Raw genomic sequence first — 18091 nt, 5'->3', positions numbered from 1 at the left:
CTAGTGTCATTCTGCCACCTTCGCCAGCCAAAGCCCATACACCCAGGACACTGGGTAACTCTGACACAGACATGGACGATGGCAGTAATGCCACACAGTCCCTCCCATCTCAGGAGGGTAGAAATGATACCTGTGAGTTCATATTCCACATTCCTTCACCTTGACGTGGTTACCTGGGTGTGCACTTTAGAAATTCATTGTTCTGTACACTTTTGCATTAGGCAAATTTTTTATGCTATCTTTTTCTAAACACATATGCAAAGTTAAAGAAGGACACCCATCTCAGTGAAGGGCCAAGCCCCAAACCCACCCCTCTGTCACATGGACTGGGCAAGTGCTTGGTCATAAACAGGTATCACAGGCACAGCTTCCATTGCCTTCACTGTATCACCCAGACTGGAATGTAAGCTTCTGTTACATTTTAGAAAGATTGCCTACTACAAAAGAAATAGGAGGAGACTAGAAGCAAGTGGGTTCTCACCACATGTTTGCTGAGGGAATGAGTCAGCTCTAGGATACATGCACAGTTAGCATTCACACACACACCTGTTTTCTGGCCCCATCCTCGAGGTGACTGTCTAGGGGATAACAATTCCCCTTCTATCATACAAGCCTCTCAAGGACAGGGAGCCACAGCTGCTCCACAACCCAGCCTGGAGGGGGCTGTGCCCAGGGAGAGGCCTCAGCCTGGGCTGTCTTGGGCCCGACTCTTTGCAGAGCTACTTCCCAGAGCCTGGGCCCAGTGGCCTCAGATGAAGGTGGATGCCATTCTTGGAGCGCAGGACCAGTTGGGGCAGCTTGATGGGTGGACGCAAGGGGTCCAGGGCAAACTCAAAGCGGAGCAAGCAGAGAGCCGTGACCACCTTCATCTCGTTCATGGCAAACTGCTGCCCAATGCAGTTCCTGCAGTGAGCAACAAAAAGCAGCATCAGGAATGGGGTGTCTGAAGTGGTGAAATGCAGCGCTCTCAGTGGCCAACAAAAATCAATAACGATTTTTGCATGACTAATTGGCTGATTGAGTGATCACCCTGGGCTCATGAAAAGGGTCGTGGGTGCAGGATAGGGTTCCAGACTACTGGTAAGTAGATTCCTATTGAGGATTCTGGCTTGGGGGTCCCTCTTGCAATGACTCAGACAGCCCTCCCCCTGCTGGGGACATGAATGTGCTAATAGAAAGAAGAAGGTCCTTGGAACTTACCTTGTGTTAGAATCACCAAAACCCAGCATGGCCCACCTCATCACAGAGTTCCCCAAAGTGATGCCTCCCCCACAACAGACTCCACCCCACCTCCCCAGACCTCAGGGACTGGAAATGTGGGGCTTCTCCTCACCTGGGCCCAGCAGAGAAGGGTATGAAGGCAAAGGGGTGGCGTCCCACCACATTCTCAGGGGAAAAGCGCAGGGGGTCAAAGACCTGAGGGCACAGGCCAGGCTTAAATACAGGCCAGGTCCAGAGGGAAGCTGACTCCCCACAGCCTCCCTCCCCCTCTGACCTCCAAGCCCAGGAATAGGATACCTCAGGATCAGGCCACACAGCACTATTCCTATGGAGGGCATAGATGTGCAGAGAGATCAGGCTGCCTGTGGGCAGAGCAGAGGGAAGGTGACCAGGTGGGCCTGGCTGCCCAGGATACCATTGTGTCTGCCTAACTAGACACCAGCCTCTACCTCAGCACTGCCAGTGACAGAAGGTTCATGACAACCCTCAACACATCAAGTGCTTTTGATCATCATCATGCCTACTTCGTGTAGGTCAGCACTGGGCACAACACCTGACACAGACGTTTGTGGAATGGAACAGAAAGGGACTGAAACCACCCCCACCACAAGGCAGGACATGCAAGGGCCATTACATGCTTTCAGCTCTCAATGAACTGACTCTCGAGGCAAGTTATTCATAGCATTACGCTATCAATAGTGATAGCTGCCATTCACTGCTTGTGGACCATGTGCCCAGAGCTAAACTTTTTTATGAAGCCCCCAAATAAAGTTGTACAGGTTGGCACTGCACACGTCATAGTCTATGTGAATGATGCCCCCTGAACTTGTTCAGGGAACAACTTGCATGGTTATACAGGACAGTCCTGATGATTTACTCCTGGCAGCAACCTTGTAAGGCAGGTCTCTCCTCAGACCCATTTTAGAGATGAGGACAACGAATTTAGTGGTAGAGGGGTTTACCCATGTTATAGAGCCAGGATTGGACCCAAGCCAGCACAAAGCATGAGTTCTTTGCCTTGGGTGCAAAGATTCAGCCAAAGGCACAGAGAGTGTCAGGGAAGCATCCTCAACGACCCCAGATTCAACCCCAAATGTACCCTCTCCCACCTGCAGGTAGAGAGCGGCCATCCACAAAGGTCACAGGCTTGCTGAGCTGGCGGTACACCTGAGGCACAGGCGGGTAGAGGCGGAGGCTCTCCTTGATGCACATGGTCAAGTAGGTCATCTTGGCCAGATCTTCCCTGCCAGAAACACAACCAGCCTTTTCTGAAGAGGGGCAGCAATGGGGTACAGTGGGAAGATAGGCTCCAGCCCCCGCTTCCCCTTCACCACCATCATATACCCAAGGCCCATAGAAACACAAATACACCAAGTGTTCAGGACACACTGGACTAGGGTGTTCACTCAGACCAGGGACTCTGGCTCCTCTTTTCTCCATCCTTCCCTCCTCCTCACTGATAGGAAGGGAAAGCACAGAACCCTAGAGGTGTGAGTGCACCCAGCCATCAGAAACAAGTTCACACCTGTGTCTCTGAGAGCCCCACAGACACCCTGCAAGAGACAGTCCCTTAGGTTCTGCTCAGTTTCCCCTGTGGAGCTGGAATGGAAAGGAACAGGGGCTAGTAGTGATTGCTGAATGCAGTAATAAATGCATGAGCAAAGACAAGTTCAGGTAAAAAAGAAATATATATATATATATATATATATATATATATATATATATATATATATATATTTCTTTCTTTCTTTCTTTCTTTCTTTCTTTCTTTCTTTCTTTCTTTCTTTCTTTCTTTCTTTCTATTTTTCTGTTTCCATTTGCCACTAGGAAGCTCAAACCCAAATGTGAGATCCAACTATAACTACTAGGCAACACCTTATTCCATAGCCCCTAAGTTTTCTGCCCAGTACTTTTTTTTTTTTGCTTCTGCTTTGTTGTTTTATTGAATCCATTATGTTGCTTCAAGTTCTAGATAGAATGAAGTGAAAATAAAATAAATATTGGGTTGACCAGAAAGTTCATTTAGATTTTTCCATAAAATATAAAACACATGTTTTAATTTTCACCAATAACTTTATTGATTTGACTATTTTGAGTATATGGGCTACCTCCCACGAGGTATAATATGGATTGTTCTCAATTAATTTCTGGATTTGATTGCTATCATCTTCAACTGGTCTACCTGACCATGGAGCATTGTCCAGCAAGAAATCTCCAGCATGAAACTTCTCAAACCACTTTGACATGTTTGATCAAACACAGCACCTTCTCTGTACACTGCACAAATTATTTGTGTGTTTCAGTTGCATTTTTACCTTTCCTGAAATAATAAAGCATAATATGCCAAAAAACTGTTGCATATTTTCTTCCATCTTTTATATTAAAATGGCTAAACAAAAATTCTCGAACTTTGATGTTTTTATAATGCATGCTGATATGATAGCTGTCACAATGCAATCTAACAAAATTGTTTCAAACAAATTTAAAGACAATTCAGTGATGCTACAGCCATCTTACAGACAAAAAAAAAATTGACCAACCCAGTATTTCAACTCCCTGCATCCAGACCTGTTCTTGTAGTTACCCACCTCAGAATTTCTGGCTCTGTCCCTTCACCTGAGTTCACCCCTCCTTACAAAGCCAACTTAAGCATCACCTCTTGATTTGTCTGCCTGCAATATGTTGTCACTCATTCTTTAGATTTCTCTAGCTTTTCAGTTATATGAGGTAATCTCTCTAAAAACTCCCCAGAGCAGAAATTTGGCTACTCCTCCTCCTCTTCCCACCCACACACCTGACAGTACCTAACACCTGGCTGGACACCCTAGAACATTTCCAACATCCATCCCTTAAAAATAAGGTATGGAGACTTTATCCTCCAAATATTAGACCCTGGAATTATGTGGATCTCCCTCGACTGAATCTAAACTTTCTCCCTCCAACTGAGCATTTTCTGCACCACAGCCAGGTGCCTCACCCAGGTACTGAGGAGAGGGGAGAAGGCAGGGAGACAGGGATGTGAAGGAAGAGCTGTGGGAGGTTCCCAGAGAGCCTGCTGCAAAGAAAGGTCAGTATCAGTGGTGTTGTGGTAACAAGTTCAACATGAACCAAATGACAGGAAAATTCAAAGTTTCTGAGTGATGGACCTTGGAAAACAGCTTTTTCTCCTTCACCAGTGGGATCTAGCTGATGCACATGACCACCTAAAGGCAGGTGGGAAGGGATCAGCTCCTTTGGCTTTGCCAACTCTGTTCATCCTCAGTTTCCACCTCTTTGTCTGCCAGCATTCCCTGCTCTATCCAGGAGGCCACGAGGGTGCTCAGGGTCTACCATCAGAGTCAACACACACAAGAAATCAGCCATCTATTCATGACCTTCTCTACAATACTGACATCTGAAAAGGCTCTGTTGAAGGAGAAGGGGCTCAGGGGTGCATCCTTCTACTCTGGAGGTAACAGGACAGAGGTTTCATTCTTCACCTGTTTCCAGCATGGCACAATGACATCAGGGATGACACCAGACAACATGGGCACAGCCTTTCCCCAGAGCTAAGCAGGACAGCCTGGGCTACCTGTAACCTCACTCACCACTGGAAAGAGTCCCTGTCCTCCAGGATCTGACAGACCTCCTCCCGGCAACGTTGCTGGTGCTCTGGGTGCAGGGCCATGCAGTAGAGAAACCAGGAGATGCCACTGGTGGTGGTGTCATGCCCTTCAAACATGAATGTGTCCACCTCAGCCCGAAGGTCTCCGTCAGACAGCTTGATCCCACTTTCATCCTGGGTTAGAGTAGGCATAATGGAGCAAGCCAAGGCATTTGGGGTAGGGGTGAAGAAGTACTCATAACAAATTGTAAAATGAGGGTCTGAGAGAGGCAGAGAAAGCTCTTTGTCAGATTGGAGGTTAGGACCTTCCCCCAGATTCCTATCTGATCTCCCAAACTCAGCTTGGATGCCTCTTACTCCAGGAACTCTTCCCTGATCCTCTGAGCAAGTGACCTGTGACATTACCCAGCATGGACTCTTGATTCTGCTCATTTATCACACACAAAATGCCCCCAGACACAGGGAGAGACTTTGTCAGCATCCACCTCCTGTTCTGTCCACTAGACTGTAAGCATCTGGGGGCAGTGTCAGGTCTTTCTCCTCCTCTGCATCCCCACCACAGGAACTAACACAAGAAAGTGCTCTGTGAGTCTACAGACAGTTTGAGTAAATGAATGAATACATGAATGAATGAACAAATCTGTGATTCTAATATTCAGGGCACTGAGACTCCTCAGAGTCTTAGACATCTGGAATAGGTCTATGGGCCGTCTGGCTTGTTACCAGAATTCCTGCTACTATATCTCTCCCCCACAGCCACAGCCAGCCATACCCTGCACCATCTCACCCATGAGCCTTTGCTGATGTGTCATGCGCTAAGAACAGGCCGTATTTGCTAGAGAAAGAAAAGGAAAATGCTTAACCACCCATCTGCAGTGCACTGCTCCCTGCCCCTGAGGGTGGCCTGAACACACCAATTGAACCAGTTCACAGGAAGGGGTGGGCAACTGTGCACTCACCCGAGCCCCCAGGAGAATGTCCAGGAAATCCAGGTGCCTACGGTTCTGGACCTTCTCCTGTTCCTTCTTGTCTTGCAGGGCTGCCTTCCGTTCCCGGATGACTTGGTCTAGGCCAGGGGAACATGGTGTCACTGCCCAGGGACCCAACCTCTGCCCACAAGGGAACAGAAGTTCTACAATGGCAGTGTCCCAGACTGGCCCAAAGGAGTGACGCTAGAGCCTTGACTTCCTGTGGTTGGACCATGTGGAAAAGGCCCACCTGTGTGGTTGTGGGCCACCTGGCAAGCCCTCAGGAAGCGGCGGCCATGTGCAGTAAGCCTGTAGATGAAGTCATTATGGTACTGGAAGGACTCGATGCGCTGCTGCAGCAGCAGAGTGAGATCTTTGACTGCCTCATAGTAGTCACTGTCCCTGCACAGAGACAAAAAGGGAGGGGCGCTCAGACCCTGACCCACAGCACAGCCCTCTCTCCTTCATATCAGGAATCCATCCCCAAGTCAGCTCTTTCTCCTTTCCTCTTTCTGCCAATACGGCAGAATCTGTCTCCCCACCTTGGGCAAGTCCAGCTCCCCTCAGCAGGGGTTCCCTAGGGCAAGACCCTATCTCCTCTCACACCAGGCCCCAGGAGTGCAGCCAAGTCTCCCCTATGAGCTGGCCTAGGTTGAGACTACCATCAGCCCCAAGTGCTCTCTGACCTGTGGCTCAGGCCGCTGTGTCCTTTGCCAAAGGTGCACTTCATGAGTGTGTCCAGCGCCATGTGGCCCACATCGCCAAAGATGTCAAAGCTCTTATTCTCACCAGCCTTTTCCTCCCACTTGTCCTGGAGCCCAGAGAGGGTGAGTAATGAAGTGGGGCCATGAGGTACCCAGTCCCTGGCCTGCCCTCTGTCCTGCTGGACTGTGGGCTGGGGGCAAGCAGGGCTTCGGGCTCACAGGGCAGGACCAGGAGGCAGGTTTTCCACAGCACGCACAGACACTTCTTCCCTGTCAGGGCTGTCTGTATATAAGGGAATTGATGGGCTAAGAGGTAGTGAGCTGCCCAGCACAGTATGTGTGTAAGTCAGGCCTGCAGTAATGTGGCAGAGGAGTGTCCTGCAAGGGCAAATACCACCCTGAATAACCTCTGGAGATGATCTGGGCCTGAGATATGGAGCCTGACCTTGATGCCTGCCATCCCTTTTAAAGGAAGAGTTGCCAATGGCATTGTTTTAAGCAGTTGCTATAGATTGTGAGGAGACATTTTTTAGACATGAATGGCCTTCCTCATATTCCCAAATATAGGCATTCCTCAAATCTGCTCCAGTAGGAGCCTTATTGGGCCCCAAGAGGCCCATTGTTCTGTGGGAAATGCCTGGGTCTCCTGGGGCAGACAAGGGCCAGGGATGTCTGGCCAACTGGAGCTCCACACCTAGTCAGCAACCAGCAGGCATCTGGTGTCAGGGGGCTTGCACTGCTATGTGCAGGAAGGACTTCAGGGCCTCAGCAATTCCCCCTAGTGTCCTCCCCCTGGGAAAGCTGGGTTCAGAGGGGATGGCCAGCAGCCACAGCCTCCAAGATCTTGGGGCAGGGAGCTCACGAGCATGGCATTTGTAGATTCCGCAAACACCATCAGGTAGGGCTTTAGCACATCATAATGGAAGCCAGGTGTGAGCAGCTTGCGGTGCTGGAACCACTTGGGCCCCTGGAGGACCAACAGGCCTTTCCCTGGGGGAGGGATGGGAGAGGAGAGACTAGTCAGTACACACAGTCCTGCCCCATCTCTGGCAGTCCAAGGCTAAGCAGGCCCATCTTGCCCAACCCTACCCTGGACCTCCCCACCCAACATCACATCCCATCCCACCTCTACCTTCCAGCCACGCAGCCTCTGGTGACAGCAGCCTTGGGCCCATAACCATACCTTTCCTCGAGCCCTTTCCCTGGGCAGCACCACCTGTAATATCTCCAGGATCAACTCTAGAGCGAACTTCTCCAAGAAGCTATTCCTCACACTCACACATTTGCCACACCCCTTCCCCTACCTGTCCTGAGCTCAAGACACACCCAGCAGGAGAAGGTACCAGGGCCCCCCTTCCCTGGATAACTGACTGAGTGTGGACAGGCCAGGGAAGGATCCTATCACCCAGCACCAGGATCATGGAAGGTGACCACTCACCAATCCATGGGAGGGAAAAGTCATACACATCTGAGGCCTTAGGGTCTGTAGGAAACAGAGAAAATCTGATTCAGCCAGGATTGGGGGATTTCCAAATAAGGTTCCTTGATAAATGGGATGTGAACCTCTGCTGCCCTACATAAGGTACAGGCCCAGGACTCCTCCCCACATGGTAAGTATGATTCTTTTGCCCTCAATAAGTCCTTCCCTCTCCCAAGAATGCTCACCCCCTCGGCTGTACACGGCTTTGGCATATTCAGGCTCATAGATGTTCAGGAAGCCAAGGAACTGTCCAAACCAGAGTGGGTGAGCGTAGGGGAACTCATGGGCCCAGGATACCACCTTGTCCAGGCTCCCTGCCTGCTGGATCTGTAATGGTGACAGAAAGGCATGCCAGTCAGGAACGCAGCATAACCAGCCACAGTGAGTCCCTCAGCCTGTCCAGGAAGGCCTAGGGAGCATACATCCCTCCTCCTACACCCCTTTCCATGCATTCACCCAGGTCCATCCACCTCTGGTTCAGTCCTCTCTCCAGCCACAGAGCCACTGCTTTCCATCCAAACCACTCTCTTATTCTGTTTGGGTTGACACAACCCCAATATGTCCAACCTATGGCCACCTAGTGCCTGCCACTAACACTCTATTTACACTGCCTCCAGAAAGAGATTTCGTTCCAGCATTAAAGCTTTTCATTAGGAAGATAATCCCAGATTCTTGTTCAAAAGGGAAATCACCATGATTCCATCCTAAGTCATTTGGCACATTTTTATTGAGGACCTACTAAGTGCAAGCTATTGTCTAGACATCTCAAGAGAATGAGACAGATATATCCCTGCCCTTTCATTCTATGGGGAAGACTGATAAGACCCGTAAACAGTAAAGTAAAGTCATTGAGACCTTAGTAAGTTCTAAGAAGGAAATAAACACTGTGCTACAAAAGAGACTAACAGTGGGACCTGCTTGATTAACAGCAATCCATGTGGCTTCTTGTTGGAGATGACATTAAAGGTGAAACCTGAAGTATGATAAGAGGTTGGGCATGTAAAGAGAAAGAAAAGGAAGTTCCAAGTTGAGGCAATAGCAAGTACAGAGGCTCTGGGATGGGGAAAAGTGTGGAGTCTTTCAACAGCTGCCTCATGGTGGGACAGTGGCCTGAGTTGAGGTTGAAGAGATCATCCAAGGGTGGTGTGTGTCCTCTGGGAGTTTTTCTAACCACATCTACACACCTAGAGGGGTTGATATAAAAATATAGTGCACTGTAAAATCTTTTCCAAACCTGCCTTTTAAAAAATTTGACATATCTTATCTTACTTTTCAAACTAGTACATTTAACTATCTGTCAATATTTTTTCAACAATTACATACCATTCCACTATATGGATGTACCATTGTGTATTTATCCATTTTTCTCTATTTTGACAGGGTCTTTCAGACCCTTCAGTGACCTCCCCATGGGTCTAGGAATGAAGTCTGAGCTTCATCATTTGGGAGGAAGAACACCTAACACTTATTAAGTGCTTGCCGTGTGCCAGGCCTTCTTCTCGGCACCTTACATCTTGACCTCATCCAATAGTTACAACAACTCTATGAAGCCCCTTTTTAGGGAAGAGGAGCCTAAAGTACAGAGATCTGAGGTTCCTTGCCAAGGACCACATAGCTTGTAAGGGAGGTGGGATGGGAAAAGTTTACTCCATGGCCAGCAACCTTCAGAGTCTGACAACCTGGTTTGAATATAAATTTCCCCTGTTGTTTAGATGCATGAACTTGGGCAAGTCCTTTAGACTCTCTGACTCTTACTCTCCTCATCTGTAAAATGGGGATGATAATACTTAGCTGAAAGGATTGCTTCTGCATGAGAGAAATCATGCAGGGTGTGTGTGTTACTAGGTTTGTCAGGTGGCATTCAAGGCCCTTAAGGTATAAAATATGCATGAAAGGACTTAGAACAGGATTCTGCACAGGCTGAGCCCTTGACAAGCAGTTTCCTCACCTTCAAGCCCACCTGTCCCCCAATTCTTCCTCCAAGCCTCCTCCCCGCATCTCCTGACACATCCTACTCCCAGATGCACCCGGCTACACTGAAGAATGTGCTCTGAACATGCCCTAAGATACCCCCACCTATGGGTAGAGGACTAACCAAAACTTGTCCCCTGTCACATGGAAGCTGACTTTGGCTTACACTCTCTAACTTCATTTAATTAGACACTTGATACCTGTAGGATGTCAGTTGTGTTGCTAGGTAACATGGCTATAACAAAAATGAACTTTGGTTGGTAAATAAGATCCGGACTAGGAAAAACCATCAGTGAACAACCAACACTTGATGGAAACATAGGCTTCGGGTTTTCTTCAGTGTGGGTGCATGCCTCTTGCATGAACCCTGGGACAGTCAGTGAGAGTCCGTGGGACTTGGGGATTCTAAGACAAGGTGGACACATACCTGCCAATGTGGGTCTCATTTCCCTGCTCTTGGCCTGCTCCGTAGGAGCAGGTAAATGGCTGATGTGGATGTTGTGAGGAATGCCTGAAGTGTCCTTGCTGCCAAGCTGCCCATATCCTTGGAGATGTTTCATGCTGTGTCTATGGCAGTCCTATGTGGGTGAATATGTAAAACTGAGACTGTCTCCTGGGGTGTGGCATAATGTCTGTGCCTTTGCTGATACTATTCCTTGTTCCACATATACCCTCCAGCTGAGTACTGCCTGTTCTTTGGCATCCAGCCTGAATGCCCCACTCCAGGAACCTCTCTATCTTCAACTGAGTGAAATATGCCTTCTCCAGGCTTCTCCAGCACTATTAGTACCTTATCCATGCTCTTCTTGGTGTTATAATGGCTTGATTACAGTACCAAAAATATTAATAATGTTAATATTGGCATTCATTGACTGTTTAATGTCATCAGACACTGCACTAATCCTGATATATGAATTCTTTCACTTAATCCTCAGAAAATCCTACAAGACAGATACTATCATAATTCCCACTTCATAGATGAGGCAGGAAAGCTCTGTCACATGGTAAGTTAGCAATAAAAGTGAGATTCACACCCAGGACCCCTGACTCCTCTCTGGGCCAAGAGTTCCAAGTGCACAGGTCACATCTGTGGCATGTCCAGGTCACTGTGGAGCTCAGCACTGGGACTTAGGAACACTACACACTTCATAAAGTGTGTGTGGAACAAATGGACTGAATAGAGGAAATGAAAACGAGGAAGACAAGAAAGGGAGGGAGACAGCACACAAAGAATCTGCCTAATATGGACACTGGCCAGGGATAGTCAGTCTCATGAGGAACCAGCCCAAAGCCTTGATCAAACAGCATTGAGAATGTTTATTTGTTTTTCCCAGCTGGCTCTAAATGCCTGCTCTGGCTAATCTGCATTTGCTCCTTATTTCTATATTCTCTCTTTTCTAAAATGTTAGATTTATTTATGTTAGAGAGAGGGGAAAGGACAGAGAAAGAGGAGAGACACATTGATGTGAGGGAGAAACATGGATTTATTGCCTATCATATGCACCTCAAGAGGGGCCTGGCCCCAACCCAGGCAGGTGCCCTGTCCGGGAATGGAACAGTCAACCTTTTGCTTTGTGGGATGGCACCCAACCAACTCAGCCTCACCAGTAAAGCTGCATTCTATCTCTTGACATAGGAAATAGAAGAAAACAGATATGTATTCAGTATCTCCTGTATATCAAGTATTATGTAAGTAAATTCATAGATTGCCTCATGCAGAATGGATAATTACTCCCATTTTACAGATGAGAAAAGTGAGATTCAGATGAGAACTGATTTGCCTATTGCTTGTAGGTTAATACTGCTCTCTCTGGTGAGTGCCCCCAGGTTCCCTACTGTACAGTGAAGTTTGTCAAGGCTGCTGTGCTCAGATGCATACATTGTGCGCTGCACAATCCTAAAGTATGTGAATCATGTTAAGGTCTGTGCAAATGCTGGCCCAGGTTTTCCTTCAAGTAAAGTTCCCTTCCATGACCCTCACCCAGGCAACAAATCCACGTGTCTTCCAGGACACAGTCTTGAAGAAGGACACTGAGCATCTGATAATGTCTGACACAAGCCACTTTCCCCAAGGGCCCTGGACATGGGACCTGGCTACTTTCGTCTCCAGCCACCCATCTTTTGCCTTCCCTGGGCCTCTTCTCCTCCCAGGCCCTCTGCACAGTCCAGTAAATTCTCCCCATTGATCTTCTCACTCATGGAATTGCCTTGGAATTACCATCCTGAGTTTAACCCAGGGGAAGGATTGTTGTAAGTGTCTTACTGCCCTGGTGCATACAATGTCAAAGGTTTATCACTACACAAAGTGACAAACATCATTTCCATCTACCAGTAAGAGGGAGCTTCTGCTGTCATTGACCCCTTATCTTCCTCCCTTCTGGTTGGCATTCCTAGAAGTGCCCCCTTCATCCTGAGTGTCTCTTATTTTTCCACCTCACCTCCTGGGTTTTCCTCACCAACTTAATTTCTAATCACCATGACTGCTGATCTCTTCTCCATCCCTCTCAAGTCCACAAAACCAGATTGGACAGGGACAAGGTGAGGCTTAAGTCACAGAGAAGCCAGACTCACAGGATCTCAAGGGTGGAAGGTGGCATGGGCTGACCTGGTTCATCTCAGCCCACTCCCTTCCTCCTTAGTCATGAGTCTGCCCCTCTCTGTCATTCCTACCCAGGAGTGGAAGCACTTACCTCATGCTGGCCATGTCAACAGCTTGATCCAGCCCCTACTTCCCATGCCCAGCTTTCTCCTATGTGCTCTTGATTGCCCCAGGAGCCTGGTATGAGTGAGGGGAGCTCTCAGCACCTGACCCCACTACTGGAACTACAGCCCCATTCAAACCCCTGGGGTATCCTCTGTCTGGGGGCTCACATGGCTGTCTGGCCAGCTCCTCTAAGTTACACAATGGGTCACCCACCCTTTGGTCTGCCCACAGGCAGCCTGATCACTCTGCACATCTATGCCCTCATAGAAAAGTGCAGTGTGGCCAACCACACAGTACCCCACCCCTGAGCCCACAGGTCTAATGGGATGCTGTGGGGACCACCCTCCCCCTGGAATGGGCAGGTTTTTAAGTAAGGCCTGGACTCTCATGATTTCACTGCCTATGCTTTTGCCCTAAGAACATGGCCAGATGCCACCCATCCACCTTCATGCCCTTCTCCCTTGGGCTGAGGAAAAGAAAGGCCCAATGTCTCCATGCAGTCTCAAGGGATAGCCTTTCCTGAGCAGGCAGCTGGCATTCCCTCTCCCAACCCCAACACACAGGTCAGATTTGTGGCTCCATTCCAGGGGCCCTAACCTCAGGCCAATGATGTAACTCATTCCCATTATGTGCAAAGTCCTCCCAGCCCCACTAAGTGGAATGGGCAGAACCCTAGAAGAATAGGACAGGACATAAACCCACCTCAAGAAAACACATTCTGAGCATTAAGGAGGATGACAGTTAGATGCTTCTGAGCCTCTATGCTGCGCCTGAGACCAAGAAGGGAGAAGCTAATTTTTACGGACAGTTCCTCCCTGCCACAGGCTCTTCCTTCAACACAAGTCCTTCTCCTCCTTTCTTACTCCCATTATCACTTGGACTAGGAATCACTGTTTTTTATCCTAACCCAAGGTTACATTTATTGATTTATAAACAGAGAGAGAAACATTGATGTGAGAGAGAAACATCAATTTGTTGCCTCTTATACATGCCCTGACCAGGATTGAACTCTCAAACCTAGGTATGTGCCCTGAGCAGGAATCAAACCACAGACAGTTATAGGTGTATGAGGCAATGCTCCAAACAACTGGACCAGGGCTGCACTCATATTTGATGGTCTGATTTTATGCTGAATGTAAAGGCAGGAGTCCTGAGTGCCCTCAAGTCAACCCTGAGCTACAACACAAACATAGGTAAATTCCTTGCACTTTCTAAGCCTCAATTCTCTCATATGCACATTAGGGAAAATAATCCCCCCACTCTCCTTCCTATTTCTCAAGGTGTGGCGTAGATCCAATGAGAGCAGAGGTGCCAAGCCCTAGGGGAGTGCAGAGTTGTTGAGCCTGCCACAGTTCTTCAGGAAACCTTAGTAGTGCCAGAGATCATCTACCCCTCCCTACCTTTCCTGGTGCCAAAACCCTTCATATACTTGTGTTGGAGGCAATAGCCAGAGCTAAGCCATGTTCTAGGCCTTCCACATACTCTCAAAGTGGGTCACAGTGGGTGGAAAGAGAGTGGGAAGGTGGAATTTGGGGGTGACAAAGAGCAAACTCTGATGTGAGGGTAGGGGAGCAAGGTGCCCATCCTAGAGAACTCAGCTTTACTGGAGGCAAGAGAAAGTGGAGGGGCTCTGAGAGAATAGGGATTGAAGGTCTCCCAAATGCCTCTCATACCACCATTAGGGCCCAACCTCAACCTTTCTATCACCTCCTTCTGTACTTAGCTAAGCCTCTCCCAAACCCCTCCTGGTTCCTCCACTTTCTTCTCCATTGCTCTCTCTCCTCTACCAATACCCCTCCTTACTCTCCACCATCCACTGTTTGTTCATTCAGTGATGCCTACTGTGTGCCAGGCTTTGTACTAAACCTTGAGGGTACAAGGGTGAATCAGACCAGATCTCTATGCTCTAGGGGTCATAGTCAATATTGGGAAAGATGAACAAATAAACAGAAAATGACACTCCCCATGAAATAACTGCTGAGATACAGAGCAAGAGGGTGATATGAACTCCTGGTTAGGCACCCGACCCAGCTCAGGTCAGGGAAGGTTCTGGTCTCAACTTTCCCCTCTACACAGTAATCTTCATAAGAGTAAGGCCTGGGTCTGATTCACCTTTCTGATGCATCCATTCCTTTCCTTGGTGTCTCCAAGGTTACTAGGACTTCCTGAGAGAAGAGATTATGTGGAGCAAGAACAATCCTGAGCAATCCTCATCTGAAGGTCTAAGAGGTGTTCCTGACAATGGGTGTTAAGGTGCTCTCCTCACCCTGAGGTAACTGGGCAGAGCAAGTGAGGATCTGAAACAAAGAACATGTCCCATTCCTGAGCCAGCTCTTAGGCAAGGCCAGGAGATCCCCACCTTTGGGCACACAAACAGCTTAGATGGCCTGGGTGATTTTGGGTGACAGTACTCATCTCTGCCTTCACTCTCATTTTCTGCCTTAAAATTGAAATCTTTACACTGCAAAGAACAAAGAGAAGGCTGATTAAGCTTCACACAAGATTGCCTAATTTTAGCAAACTGTCCAGGATTTTTTCTCAGATGCTATCCAAGATTCTAGCCAAGGCTTTAGCACAGCCTTTGTCAGAACCTTTGACATCAAAACAATGGGAAGGAGTTTGTGGTGCCCTTGGGCTCCAATTTTAAATTGGCCCACCCAGGCCAGCTCAGAAGGTGGATTGAGGGGGAGATCTGGTGGCAAAGCTGAATGGAAACCATGGCTCCCAGGATATCATTTCCCTGCCCTACTAGGGTCTCCTTCCTTGGCCCCCAGGAGACTAGGATGGATTCTCTGAACAAAAACAGGCCATTTTCTTTCTCCATTCCTCCCCCTTCATAGCATCCCCCACATACCTCGAGGGCATGCCCAAAGAGCCAGTGGGTGGGGGGCCCTGGGAAGCTGTCCATAGCCCTGGTGAGAAACTGCCTCCGCATCAGCAGACCAATGAGCTTCAGGAAGCCTAAGACCAAGATCAGTCCAGAAGCCCACAGACCCAGGCGGGAGAGGCTCAGGGAGAGCAAGACAGACCCCATGGCTGGAGTTGCAGCCGCCCAGGCTCTTCCTGCTGCTTTCTGGCTCACTTATACTCTACATGCTGGCACTTTGCCTGATCCTTCCCCCATCCAAACCAGCAGCAGCAACACAGAGTGGGCGGAGCTTCATAAAGCAGAGACAGCAGCCCCAAAAGTCACAGACTACAGCAGAGACAGCCTGGCTCACTCATCTCAACAAAACAGCTGGAGAGAAACCAGGTGGTGAGCTTCAAAGAAATCAGAAAATGGGTATCATGCCTTGGTTCCTTGGAGGAGAAAACACATGGCATCCTTGGTATAATCACTGGAATAACATCTGTCTTTGCCTGTACCTTGTTGTTTCAGGAGGCTTCTACACACTGTTTCATTTAACCCAAACAAAGCGGTCATAGATACTCACTTTATACCATGTTCCACATCATGAAACAGGCTCAGTTTTGCCTGAGATTTCCACTTTCCCTTTCAATATAGGCCACTGGGAGGCTTCCACTTATACCAGGCACATGATGCTTTGAGTCCTTTATCGAGAGGCACTGTCACTAACAAGGTTCTAGCCCCAGAAGGGACATCCTGGGTCAGAAAAGGGCCAACTTCACCCCAAGACCTTAGTACAAACTTGACACTAATGAACGTACCATACTACTTGCAGGGTGATGAGGAGGACCATCAAATTCAGTTCCTCCTGGATTGATGGAACAAGCCACTTGGGCCCAGAGAATGTCAGAAATTGTCCAAAGCCTCATAGCGTGGCAGGTGTAGCCCTCAATTGCACAGCCCAAGTTCTGTTAAAGAACCAGGTTTGCCCAGGCCCCAGCCTTGCCTGGGGAGAATCTATTTCTCCCTCTTGTCCTGGGTTGTAACAGTCAGGGTCCCACAGGAAACAATTCACTGCAGATGTTTCAGATGAAGAGACACAGATGCAGAGCTCTTTCTATTGAGATAACAAAACTGAGGAATCAGATGGTGTGGCTTACAGAGACTGGCAACAGCAGAAAACCCACTGACATTACTAAGCTGAAAAGAAGGGAGAAGACAGCATTCTTAAAGCCTGGTAGGGGCAAATATTGCCAGAGAAATAATGCTAGAGAGGGAAGGAGCAGAGAAGAAATGTCCCTGCCCCTTTCCCCTCCCACCCTCTAAGCTCCTAGTGGTTTCTCCTATCAGCCAAACCCAAGCACAAGTGAGATGTCAAGGGAGCCTGGGGGAGTCAGCATGCAGCAATCAGCCTGCCAGCAGGGCAGAGAAGAGAAAGGGTTGGACCTGGCATGGAGATGGCAGAGGGAAAACCAGAAAACAGGGGGACCTGGAACCCTGATCTCTGAACTCAGATTGCAGGTGCTGACTCAGAGAGTGTTACAATGCCAACATGGCCTCCAAATCCTATGCTGGGGAAACACCCTACCCAGTCCTTCTGGAGATAAAGAAAGCAAGGTGGCAGTACAATAAAATTAAACCCAAGAGAGTTCTGAAATGACATGTTTGTGTGATTCCGTGCACTGGATCAGATCATGGAGTACTCCACTTAATGTGCAAATTATTCAAGGCCCTGACCCAGTACCCCAGGTTCTTAGAGGGTCATTGCAATACACCGAAGTCTGGGTTTTGATCCCCAGTCAGGGCACCTACAAGAGACAACCAATGAACGCATAAATAAGTGGAACAACAAATCAATGGCACTCTCTCTCCCTCCAAAAAAAAAATCAATTGAAACAAAGGCAAGTCATCAAAGTCAGAGAGTAAGGCTGCAGGATCTGGTATCAGAAGACTTCCATAGTTTATGGTGAGTTTATTTGTTAGTGTGGACTCAGCCTGATGGAATCATGCAGCATTTGGGGAGATCCTGAGGGAGTTCCTACCTGATGAAGGAGCCATGGCTCCTGGTAAAAACCACTGAGAATTCACTTGGGAAGAGACTAAGGCTATCCTAGAAAATGGTAGGTGGACATAACTGTCCTGAGATACACACTTAACCCAGGACAAGTTTCTTAACCTCTCTGAATCTCTGCTGCTAATCTGTCCAACACAGGTTATATTAATACCTATATCTTAAGGTTGTTCAGAAGATTAAATAAATTAACATGTGTAAAGCACCCACAATGAGTGTTCAATACAATTAACCTAAATATTCACATAGCTATCTTCAAAGTTCTTTTCAACTTTCCCTTATGGTACTTATTGACTATGGATCTCATACCAGTATTTAGCCTTAGATAGAGTTTACCACCCACTTTGGGCTGCATTCCCAAGCAACCCAACACATAGCTATTTTTGGATGAACAATGATCAGTAAATGGAGAATGGGTGAGATAACCTCTGGCCTAGATTCTGGGGTTTCTTTGACTTCCAGATAACCTGTCTCACTGAGATACAATTGCTTTCAAATAATCCCAGCTGGCCCTGGCTCA

The 18091-nt window shown here is 48.1% G+C and overlaps 1 protein-coding gene across 2 annotated transcripts; it reads right to left on the bottom strand.

Annotated features, from left to right (window-relative positions):
- Positions 1–210: 210 nt before the first annotated feature.
- On the bottom strand, positions 211–15732 carry LOC123827702 (cytochrome P450 4B1-like). 2 transcript variants are annotated; one of them, XM_045852143.1, is made up of 12 exons: positions 15507–15732; positions 8163–8304; positions 7936–7980; positions 7360–7487; positions 6480–6604; positions 6044–6195; positions 5785–5891; positions 4809–4999; positions 2331–2464; positions 1519–1583; positions 1334–1416; positions 211–903 (listed from the first exon to the last, which is right to left on the bottom strand). In XM_045852143.1, exons 1-12 carry the CDS (start codon positions 15684–15686, stop codon positions 720–722), a joined length of 1536 nt encoding a protein of 511 aa, XP_045708099.1. In that variant the 5' UTR covers positions 15687–15732; the 3' UTR covers positions 211–719. The 2 variants fall into 2 exon arrangements, with proteins under 2 accessions (XP_045708099.1, XP_045708100.1); XM_045852144.1 differs by lacking the exon at positions 7936–7980.
- Between the last annotated feature and the right edge of the window lie 2359 nt (positions 15733–18091).

This window comes from Phyllostomus hastatus, unplaced genomic scaffold, assembly GCF_019186645.2.
Source record: "Phyllostomus hastatus isolate PE091 unplaced genomic scaffold, TTU_PhHast_1.1 phas_contig_881, whole genome shotgun sequence".
Lineage (NCBI taxonomy): Eukaryota > Metazoa > Chordata > Mammalia > Chiroptera > Phyllostomidae > Phyllostomus > Phyllostomus hastatus.
Note: the sequence above shows the minus strand (reverse complement) of the source record. Positions and strands in the feature narration are given on the sequence as shown.

Excerpts from the sequence above, each read along its gene's own strand:
- LOC123827702 (XM_045852143.1), bottom strand. The coding sequence starts at position 15,686 with ATGGGGTCTGTCTTGCTCTCCCTGAGCCTCTCCCGCCTGGGTCTGTGG. Across the intron at positions 6,605-7,359 it reads AATCTACAAATGCCATGCTC|GACAAGTGGGAGGAAAAGGC; the intron begins GTGAGCTCCCTG and ends TCTGGGCTCCAG. Across the intron at positions 6,196-6,479 it reads CACAGCGGCCTGAGCCACAG|GGACAGTGACTACTATGAGG; the intron begins GTCAGAGAGCAC and ends GTCTCTGTGCAG.